Source organism: Anser anser (assembly GCF_964211835.1).
Source record: "Anser anser genome assembly, chromosome: 2".
In the NCBI taxonomy this organism is placed as follows: Eukaryota; Metazoa; Chordata; class Aves; order Anseriformes; family Anatidae; genus Anser; species Anser anser.
In genome coordinates, this window is record NC_139721.1 from 55,658,212 (window position 1) to 55,669,923 (window position 11,712).

The following is an 11,712-nucleotide window of genomic DNA, read 5'->3' on the forward strand; positions in this document are numbered from 1 at the left end:
TTAGGGGTCATATAAAGATATATTGGGCTTATTTTAACTGTGTTCAGACTGGAGGGAGCACCCAAGATTTTTGTCCTGGAGAATTCCAGCTGGGTCACCTTTAACCTAACTTAATTCTTAATTCTTTTAAAACATGAGTGAAGTTCTGCAACTGTGGCCTCAGGGCTGGTCTTGCACAACCAAAGAGATGTGTTCAGACAGTAAGGATGTGCATGGATAGACGAATGCCTCCTACCAGGGCTATGTATCAGAACAGGCTCTCTAAGTGGCACTGGAAGTGGCATTCCACCGAAGAGTCACAGGGACGTTAAAATGGACAGCCAAGCTAGCCAGCTTTTCTCTACCTGGGAAACTGCGAAACGGCTACCTAAAGGGATCCTAAAGGAGACACGGCAGTTCTGGGAACTTGTTTCCTGTCCGGAGGTGACAGAAGGTCTCCCTTTTCGTTAAAAACCAAGCTGCTCACGCCATGCACCTTCCAGGGCATGCACGAGCTTTCTGGGAGGTTGCTCCACAGAAGTCTCCTCATCGTCCCGGTGACGAGCGCCAGGCGGCGGCTCGGTGTGACCTGCCAGCAAAACCACCCCAGACAGCCGGGATGAGGAGCAGTTAGCCACCGCCAGGACAGCGAGGAGGAGGCACGATTTTATGACTCCCCCTGCGGCTGTCACAGGGGGCACCCTGCCGCAGCCGGGGGCCGAGCCCCCCCTCAGCGGGGGCCGAGCCGCGGCCGGCATGGGGGCGGCCGTTGGGCGGCCGTTGGGCGGGCGGAGGGGTGTGGAGGGAGGGGGGGGGGTCCGCGCCGCCTCGGAGCCCATAAAGCGCCGCCTGCGGGGGGCAGAGCCGGGCTGGGCCGGCACGGCAGGGCGAGGCTGAGGCGATCGTGCCGGGGCTGGGGGCGGGCGTCGCCATGAGGGAGATCGTGCACATCCAGGCGGGCCAGTGCGGCAACCAGATCGGGACCAAGGTGAGCCGGGGGGCCAGACGGGGCTGCCGCCGCCGCCGTGCCGCTTCTCCTGAGGGAGCCGCGCCCGGGAGGAGCCCTGCTGGCCATAAAAGGCTTTGGGAAGCGCTGAAAGCCAACTTTTAAATCTTTTTTTATTTAATTTATTTGTATTCAGTGCGGGCGGGAGGCCGAGCAGCCCCCTCCCGGCGCCAGGTCGGCGCGAAATGGCGGGGAGGGCAGGGTCCGTGGGGCACGCCAGGAATCCGGCAGCTGCCCGGCCGCCGCCCCCGGCTCGGCGGGGCGCTCGCTGACCCTCCTCTCCTCCCGCTCCTTCTCCTCCCCTAGTTTTGGGAAGTGATCAGCGATGAGCATGGCATCGACCCAGCTGGAGGCTACGTCGGTGACTCAGCGCTGCAGCTGGAACGGATCAACGTCTACTATAATGAATCATCCTGTAAGTGCGGGGTGGGGAGCCTGTGGGGAGGGACGCAGAAATTTGGGAGAGAGCGGGTCTTGGTGAAACTGCACCACACATCTGGCTACCCTCCTTGCTTGCCGTCAGCCCTCCGGCACCTGCTAGCGTCTCCCCAGGTGGGGAGAAGTAGCACGGGGGAATGTCCCAGTATGGGCACGGCCGTGGGGTCTGGAGATGGAAGTTTGTTTGTGCTGGGTGTTTGTTCTTCTAACGTATGATTAATTCATCAGATGTGTCATATCGGTTGTCCCAAATTAAACTGTTGTTTATGTGAGCCCGCATCTGCAGTACACTGATTTCAGGATGGAGGGGGTTGGGCCATAGCTAATGGCGATTCATTAATAAGTTGCTAAAAGTGCCCAAATCCTGTGAGGCAGTCTGGTGTTGGAAGGTATTACAGGGTAAACTGGGGACCAGGAGTCCTTTCAGCTCTTGAGAAGAACCCAAAAGTGCAAGCATTTCAGCCTAGGTTAATGCATGTTATTTACCTTAGTTTCTTTGAACAATTTCAACTATTTTGGTTGCCCAGAGAAACTGTGGATGCCCCATCCCTGGAGGTGTTCAAGGCCAGGCTGGATGGGGCTTTGAGCAACCTGATCTAGTGGGAGGTGTCCCTGCCCATGGCACGGGGGCTGGAACCAGGTGATCTTTAAGGTCCCTTCCAACCCAAACCATTCTGTGATTCCTTTTTTGTGCTTTGTGGTAGGGATGCTAATCTGCTATTGTTTGTACCTACACCAAGTAGCACTTTCATTGGAGGTGATTCCTTCAAGCATCAAGCTTGTGAAATGTTTTAGGAACATTTGGACATAAACTCTCCACTTACCCCATGATACACAGAAAAAAGAGCTTACAAAACGTCATGTACCATTGACATCTGATGTCAAGTCTGTTGTTCAAGTAGAATTGATTTCTTCCTATGATGCTGAGATTTTTTTTTTTACCACCTGACTTCCTGTATAGGAAATATATGTCTAATTTATATTAGACTACTAACATGCAATATAACATAATTGTATGTTAAGAGCTGTAAGTGTTTTAGTTATTTTTCTGAACATTGAGGGTATGTTTATTTTTTTGATTTGCAGCCCAGAAATTTGTACCAAGAGCAGTCTTAGTGGACTTGGAGCCGGGAACCATGGACAGTGTGAGATCTGGTCCTTTTGGTCAGCTCTTTCGGCCTGATAACTTCATCTTTGGTATGTAGATGTCACTTAAAAAAAAAAAAAATCCAACAGGTGTTCAATTACTGAGTGAATAGTCAAAAAGCATTTAAACTATGTTGCCTCTTCCCTATTCCCAAGTGATCGTTAGTACTCAGAAGTCTTAATAGCTTAACAAAGCAGTTCCAATTATCTAAGTCAGCCAAAAGATTCCATTAACTGAAAGAGTTATTCTTCTGTTAATTGTCCCTTCAATTAGCAAACTACTGAAAGTTTCCTGTGATACTCAGATAGTGTACACTTGCTTTCAATACTTATGAACTTTATGGAAATCCTGAGACTACTTATTTGCAACAAAGTACATGGAAATTCTGCAGGAAATGTAAAGGGGGGGGGGGGGACCTCAACCACAAACCAGCCAGGCTGTTCTTGACTTGAATTGATGTTAAGTGCTTGATGTGAAGTTGTTTAAAGGCTGTGTTTAGTTTAACTTTTTCAGCAGAGTCTTGCAGTATGGCATAGTAGGCGGTAGAAGAAGATCAATTCTAATATGAAAAACACTCATGTATGGCTGGTTTCTGGGTTATTCTCCAACATAATGAGGAACAGTCTGAGAGCATGTGAGGAACTTCAGGTTTTGCAGTATTTGTGGACAGGGTGGTTCTAGCCTTGGCTGTTTTGCTTTGCACTTCTGTAGTACTCTCCACTGAAGCTTAAAAGTGCACATTACCATGATTCAGTTTCATAGCATCCTTACAAAGTACAGAAGCATTATCGGCTCCTTTGCACTAAAGAAGAAACAGCGTGTGAAAGTCAAGTGATCCACTTGCTCAAACAGGAAGTCTGAATTAAAGCTACCATGAGAACTCTCATGTCCTTCTGGTTTCCAAGTTTGTACTAGCCACAAAACACATTTCCTCCTGCCAAGGCAAGCTTAGGTTGCAAGTTAGTTTGGTATATTGTGTTAACATGAAGAAGGAACGATGCCAGGGACAGACAGAGAACGGATAAACATTATTTGGGTGGTATGAAACAAGCTACAGACCAGACTGTTGCTGTTGAGGTAGGGAATAAGAAGCCATAGTGAGTCACTTTAAGTCTTTAACTGACTTCAGACTCTTAATGCTGCCCCTCTTCTTCTCCCTTATACTCCATGGCAGTGTTTTTAAAGGCATCTTACAAAGGAATTTTAAGTTACAATATGTATGAGTAAGCTTGGGATAAAAAGCCATAGGCAGCTGTACAAAATGTTTTTATATTCAGGTTTCTGCTTTTACTCCCTTTCTCTTGCATGGACCACAGCAGCCCCTTGAAAGTGAATTCAGTTGACCTTTGGAAATACCTGAGCTGGAACTTCACCACTTGGCATATCACCAGTAATACCAGAGCAAAATCAATTCAGTGTCTTCAATACAATACAGCAGTTCAGTTCACTGCACTCCCTTCCTGCCAAGCTAACAATGAGCCAACAGCATGTGATGGATTCGTATCTGACAGAGGCCCCCGCCAGCATCAGGCACTGTCCTCCCAACCTGCTGAATAATGCAGAATGGCTGCCCGAGTGCTGAAGTAATGATCTTCTGTGTCAAAAGCCGACAAAGCGTTTTGTTTTCTCTTTTTAAAAATCCAGCCTGGCCAACAGAGGATTTTGTGACAGAAGCTGGCTGTTCCATACTCGCTGTGTCACAGGCCGTTAGGGCTCGTTCTAATGGAGATGTTTGCAGCCTCTGCTTGTATAAACACATCCGTCTGCACGTCTCTGTAGCGAGTAGCTGTGGACCATCAGTCAGAACTTGATTCAGGTGTACTGGGTACATAATCACACACTCCAGATACAAGAATTTTAGCCCAGAGCAGCAGGAGATTGAGATAGATGCAGACATAATCCTCGTGCTTTACTGTTGGTGTTGGCAGGGTACTGATCCAAAAGGTGAAGATGCACAGGTGGAACGAGCTTGCCGCAGGAGAGCAGCAGGTCTCCTGGCCTCCTAATGGCGTAAGGCTGCCCACCAGGAACCACTGTGAGCAGTCTGATGTAGCTCCTTTTTTTATGGGCTTTTAAGCAGTAGTATACAAGCTACCAGTCTCCTCCCAGACTTGTCTTTTATTTCAAGCAGTGGAGAGAGGGAGAGAAAGAAGATTGCAGGAAATAGTTGCTATTTTGGAGATTAAAAAATAAATAGTCTTTTAAACAAATGGCTTCCGTGCGTGTGCAGCTCAGCCTGAGCACGTGTAATAGTTCTACAGTTCACTGGAGAAAGAAATAGTGGTGGGAAGATTTGGAGGTACCAACAGCACAGATCAGTTGTGGGATTACTTGTAGACTTCCTTTAGATCTCAGAAAATGCACAGTGAGAAGAGGCAGAGGCAGGATGCTAGAGACTGGCTACATACAATACAGAGCTTCCGGGACTGGTGAAAGATCTGCCAAGTCCTGATTTTTGTGGATACACGCTCATTTTCCATGCTTAGATTTAGTCTAGGTGGAGTTTGACAATTCCATGTGTTTGTCTAAGATTTTCAGAGGTTTGCTGGGTATCTGATAAGTGGGGAGCATCCAGTGGGGTTTCACAATCGTGGTCAAGACTTCCAGGTATATGGCAGCCTTGTCATACCCCTGGCACCTCCGCACTGTATGGTATTGTAACAGATAACAAGTCTGGAGCTTCCAGGGATTGCGCATGTGTGGTGGTCTTGTGGTGCTATAGAGCCAGGGGGTCTGGAAGCATCAGCTTACTGGGCGTGTGTGTGTGTGCCCAGCAGGAAATCTCCTAGGGAAACATAGTAGGAGATCCTAGGCAGGTGGATGAGTAAGTAGGTGGAGTGGGATGTTATCACAGGAGCAGCTGATAGTTACAGGGTGGAGGGAAACGATTCGCATTGGTGAAGGCAGCCACCGCTACAGTTAAACCGTGATTTAAATACACAGGCTCTGTTAGTGCAACAGAGAGAGGTGGCAGTGATCCTGTGGGCTTCTAGGAGTTTACGCAACTTGGATTTTTAAGGAGTCTGATGCAGTAGATAGCCTGAAGAAGAACAGGCCCACCTCTGGATTAGCCATTTTACCTCCTAAATTACTTTGCAAGCTAAGAAAAAGCAAGTAAAATCAGTCTCTGATTATTTTTTTTCCATGAACATATATTTTCCACATTTTCAAGAGTAATTTCCATTCTCTTCTTTCCTCACTCTTTGTTCCTATTCTCTATTCTCTCCTGTTCTCTCCTTATCTTACTGCCTACTGGAGAAGGATGATACTGTGTGCGCACAAGGGACGATCTGCAAAATATGGTTCTAAACTCAGAATTTGGCCTTGTTAAAATCCTTCTGCATCTTAGAGCAATGTCTTGTTAATGTGCAGCGTGATGTGTTATACAGATCCCTATCTATAGTAGGAGACCTGCTCAAGCACACTGCAGATCGTTGCAAGCATATTTAATCCTGGAAGGATATTACTTTGTGCTTTGCCCAGCTGGACAGGAAGTGCTGAGCTTCCTAGATTTAAAGAGAGAAAAATACAGCAGTGTGTAGAACAATGCATCAACTAACTGAATACATCATGAGGAAACCAAGCATTTCTGCAGTGAAAATAAAATATATCATATCTGAACAATACCCCCGCAGGCAGTTTCCCAAATTCATATGTTCGGCATCAACACACAGACACTGGGAATTGAATTGAGACATGGTAGTAGGAAGGAAGGGAGGACTTGGAGAACAATGCAGGAGTTGACAGCCCTGTACCTGATTCTGAAACTGTCGCTCCTTCTGATGACCTCTCACAATAGCACTGCTGGCTGGGTTTGGTGGCACGACGTGTGTATGTAGCAGTGACTGGGAGGAATGGGAGTATTAAAGGAAAATGGAAGCAGGGGGAGAAAATCAAGGGCTCGTCAAATGCAAATAATCCAATTTTGCAAGCTGCTTTGCAGATCCCGAAGAACAGTGAATTTCTAGGGAAATGAGTATAAGTTAAAAGGCACTTAGTAACCCCCAAATTTTTGAAATAACATTTGTGAAGTTTCTGTTGATCGCTATTTTGATTCAGGCTAGGTAACCCTGAATTTAAAAAGTTATAGTTCTTGATATAGCAAGTTAAAAAGCATTTCAGAAGCCCAGCCTTACCCCTGAGTGACAACAATGCCTCCTGTCTGGCAGTAGCAACTCATGGGAACAGTCCAAGAACCTTTCATTTAGAAATGCGTATCTGTGATTTAGCTTCGTATACATCATGGTCCTTATAAACTGAGAGCATTTAAATATAAACAGTCTCCTTGTGTTTATGGAATGAGTAGGATTGGGAGTGTGAGAGCTTTCAAAGCATGGAGTCAATGCCATCTTTGCATTTATGGAAAGTTAAATACGAAAAACCAGAAAGCCGCCCAGAGGCATAAATGAAAACTAAGGGGGATTTGAGGCAAAAGGAGACCGTGTTAAAAAGCTTGTGGATACTGCTGAAAACATTTGTAGGCAAAACTGAAGAGCCCAGTTACCTACCCGACAGATTTATAGCAGCTTTTTTTTTTTTTTTAACAGATGTGATGTGAATCTATTTGGTGTCCAAATGCCAAACCCTACCAATAACTTTATATATAATTTTTTCCCTATTGTTTATTGTTTTAGGACAAACTGGTGCAGGAAACAACTGGGCCAAAGGACACTATACAGAAGGGGCAGAGCTGGTTGATTCCGTACTTGATGTAGTAAGAAAGGAGTGTGAACACTGCGATTGCTTGCAAGGATTTCAGCTCACTCATTCCCTGGGAGGAGGGACAGGGTCTGGCATGGGAACCCTGCTCATCAGTAAGATACGAGAGGAATATCCTGACAGGATAATGAATACCTTCAGCGTCATGCCCTCCCCGAAGGTCTCTGATACCGTGGTGGAGCCTTATAATGCTACGCTCTCGGTCCACCAGCTGGTTGAAAATACGGATGAAACCTACTGCATTGACAATGAAGCTCTATATGACATTTGCTTCCGCACGCTGAAGCTCACCACTCCAACGTACGGTGATTTAAACCACTTGGTTTCCGCTACCATGAGCGGGGTAACCACATCCCTGCGTTTCCCTGGCCAACTCAACGCTGACCTCCGGAAGCTGGCAGTAAATATGGTCCCATTTCCGCGCCTTCACTTTTTCATGCCAGGCTTCGCTCCGTTGACAGCCCGAGGCAGCCAGCAATACCGAGCGCTCACCGTTCCAGAGCTCACCCAGCAGATGTTCGACGCCAAAAATATGATGGCAGCCTGTGACCCAAGGCATGGGAGATACTTGACGGTGGCTACCGTCTTCCGTGGTCCCATGTCGATGAAGGAGGTTGACGAGCAGATGCTGGCCATCCAGAACAAGAACAGCAGCTACTTTGTGGAGTGGATCCCAAACAACGTCAAGGTGGCAGTGTGCGACATACCGCCTCGTGGCCTCAAGATGGCTTCCACATTCATCGGCAACAGTACTGCTATTCAAGAGCTCTTCAAAAGGATCTCGGAGCAGTTTTCAGCCATGTTCAGGAGAAAGGCCTTCCTCCACTGGTTCACGGGAGAAGGAATGGATGAAATGGAATTCACGGAAGCAGAAAGCAACATGAATGATCTGGTGTCAGAGTATCAGCAGTACCAAGAAGCTACAGCAAATGATGGAGAAGAAGCGTTTGAAGATGAGGAAGAAGAAATCAATGAATAAAGAAATTAGGTATGCTATTTTCCAGGCCAAATTCTCGCATCTGGATTTGTAATAATTAGGCTTATAAATCTGTATCTAGGCTTCAAAAAAAAAAAAAGGGAACATGAGTCTCAGATGCTAGTGGTGCTCTTCAGAGCCCATTGAGGTCACTGGGAACTGAGGACATTCAGTGTTTGTGAAAATCAGGCTATTTTTGTTCATGAGACAAACGTAAGGCATTCGGTTAAGACTTCGGCCTAGGAGTCTGAACACAGAGATTGCTAGTTTGGGATCTTTTTTTTTTTCCAAACAAATTCGTCTTCCATAAAGGTGTACAAGAAAAGAAGTAAAATACGCATGAATATCTACAAAATGGAGCTGCACTATTTTCTTCCAATTTTGAGTAAGAAAATCTTGTGGGTTTGAAGTATTCATTCTGTACTGAATGCACAATACTGAACTGCCAGGAACAAAAATTTACTGATAATAAAAAGAAGAAAAAGTTTTTAATGTTTCTGTACAGTAAGTATTAATGATGACATTTGACTCCAATTCTCTAAAAACGGAATAAAAAAGATTAGTATCCTCAAGCAAAAGTGTTCTGGGCAGTCAATGCTGTAGAAATACCCAGCGAGCTGCAGGCTGGAGCTAAGCTGTGTGGCTTCATCGCTTGTTGCTGAGTAATCGTAAATGCCATATATGAAATCTGTCCATTTGTGGTATGTGCTTTAAGGACCCGCGGGGTGTAAACTGGCAGCGGTTGATGGTGTTTCTGGCACCTGTCTCCACTCCACCGTGCCCCATAGCTGAAAGTCAGATACTCCAGGGAAGGCGGTGGGAGAGGAGGCACTGGCTGCGTGCTGCTGCGTCGCCCTACCCGGCTTTAGTTCACCGCCCCTAGGGGTGCTGTGGACATCTCGTAACCAGAACTTGTTCAAATCACTGGGTAGGCTGAGGTTAAAGTACAGATAAAAGTGTTTATCCACCATATTCAAAACAGCTGGCAAAATGGAAGGTGAACAGCAGCTAATCTGCTTACACGACAGCTGAAACCAAAAGGTCTCTGTCTTGCCCAGCTGACTTGCCTTGACAGAAGGACCGTTGGGTATCCACCCTTCACGCGCGCTTTGTGCTTCTGGTCGTATCAATTAAACAGCCCTTCTCCATTAGAGAGCCTCCGCCAGAGAACACTCTGTCTACACGGAGTGTCTTAGGTCAGTTTCTAGGCAACAAAACAAGCAAACAAAGGAAAAACCCTGCGGAAATCCAAACTTCGTGTGTTTCAGGAACTCTTTGCTCTTTTTCTTCTCGCCTTCTGAAGCACTTGCTAAGCAATGGCGTTGCTCAATACTTAAAAAGGCACTTTACAAGCATAATTTCCAAAGATCCTAAAAAGACGATCTTTGGTTAGTCTGGGATTCAGGGAATAAGACTGTATTTTATAAAGGGTCTGAGCCGTGTAACTGTTCGTCATGTAAGCTGAAGCTGTCGGCTCAATTTTGTTCCATACACTGCTGGAACTAACCGAGTTTTCATCAAGGACAAGTACAAGCACTCGCCTAGCTTCTTCGGGTGAAGTAGGAGCAGCCATCTCTTAGCTTCTGGAACTTCTGTTTCATTGTAACACAGAATTCATTACTGGGTCCCAGCCATACATTCTGGTATTATTAATAAATTATTTCTTTTTTAAGTTAATACTTTAAAAATGCCAGGGATCTCGGAGATCCTGAATAACTGAGTGTTCGCTTAGTGAGCCAGCCTCTTGTTTTTCCGACATCGACTCAAGCCAGAATTCCACCCGGACCCTGTGGAATCCAAGGCTGCAACGTCCCTGATCCTGCTTTGACTCAGTCATTCTTTTACATGTGTTTACTTTCAACCGCTGGATGAGGATTTCTAGAATGTATTGAGGTGGGGGAGGCAACTTAATGGCACCTTCAGAGGGAAAAAACAAACAACAACAAAAAAAGAGACAGCTCTTGCATGTGATTTTAGAAAAGAAAAAAACAACAACCGAACCCACGCATATGAGACAGGAGCCTGTAGTATCATCACCGGAGGCCCAGCTTGCGTGAAAGCAGTATGAGCCCTGGGAAGCTGGAATGATTCCCGTTCCCTTTCATTCAAGCAACTTTCTAGTTATCTTCCTTTTTTGACACAAAACAGAAATCTCCTTTATTAATAGGCTTGCTGGATGTTTCCTTCAGTTGCATTTCCCTTCGAGTAAGTTTCTGCTCTTTACTTAGAAACGTCTTTTATTTTGAAACGTACCTGCTGAGTCACGCCTGGCTTTGTTTGGCTTTTTCACATTCCTCACTTTTGTTTTTCATTTCCCCGCTGTTTTTTCCGACCTAGTCCCCAGCACCCTTCCTTTCTGTGGCTAGCCCACTGTCATCGGCTCTCCTTTTTACTGCTTTGCACCTGGCGGCACGAAACAACACAGCTGTGTGGTGCCAGGTCAAGCCCGACCTGAGTGCAGTTCCCGATGCCACCCAGACACAAACACCTCTGCCAGCACAAGCATGAGAGGGAAGGAAAAAAAAATACAGAAAATGCGCTCCTAAGTGACCCCACTTTAAAACAGAGTGGGCGAGGCGCGGTGGAAGGAAGGCGTGCTATCAGGCCAGAAGCAGGACCCTAGCCGGGTGTGTGGGGGGGTGCTTTTGCAAAGCTGCTCTGGTCACAGCCAGCAAGGGCTCAGGCAGAGCCCGTTTTTGGACACAGAGCCCCTGCACGTGCTGCCTGGGCCGAGCTCCCCTTAGGCTCTTGATTTATCTGCGTCCTGAGCTCGCTTTTCTTCCTTTTCTCACTTGCATTTTTTCTCTAAGGATACAAATCTCTAAGGAAAGGGCGGTCGCCCCCTGGGAACAGGGGCAAGGCTGAAAAGAGGGTCTCGCCCCGCACCCTCTCCCAGCAGCAGGAGGAACAGGGAAGGCAGTGGCTCCCCTCCTGCTGTGCAAGCCCCTGCTAGTTGACGCTGCACTGCTCTGCGTTTGCAAACGAAAATAATCTGCCTTTATTGGCAGCCACAGCGCAGACTGAACTTGATTTTCTTGATTTAAGCTAAACCACTTGAAGCCTTACAGTTGTAGGCTAACAGTCCTTCTTTAAAGGAGGAGGTTGGGTAGCGTTTAATTAGTTTTAATATCTTTGTTTTGACTCCAAGATCCCAGCACAACTTCTGCCACTTTTGGCACAAATTACGTAAACTTAGTGAGGTGAGGCTACACAAAGTAGGCTGATGCTCTAAAAACAGGGGCAAAGGAACTTGCATCTCCTTTACAGTATCAGAGACTTACTAATTGCATGCTGCACTTAAACAAGAGTGACGTTTAAGCTCTATACAGGTAAATGGCACAAACTGGGGGTAGGAGAACGCTTCCCAGAGACATGATTCTTTTAGAGTCAGGTAAAGACTGCAAAGAGTTAAATTAGGGCATTTTTGGGGTGGTTGGGTATGGCTTG

General features: G+C 46.4%; 1 protein-coding gene across 1 annotated transcript; it reads left to right on the plus strand.

Moving 5' to 3' along the window:
* Positions 1-766: 766 nt before the first annotated feature.
* Positions 767-8,837, plus strand: TUBB6 (tubulin beta 6 class V). The gene is made up of 4 exons (XM_083826682.1): positions 767-967; positions 1,292-1,400; positions 2,510-2,620; positions 7,205-8,837. Exons 1-4 carry the CDS (start codon positions 911-913, stop codon positions 8,266-8,268), a joined length of 1,341 nt encoding a protein of 446 aa, XP_083682808.1. The 5' UTR covers positions 767-910; the 3' UTR covers positions 8,269-8,837.
* The last annotated feature ends 2,875 nt before the right edge of the window (positions 8,838-11,712 follow it).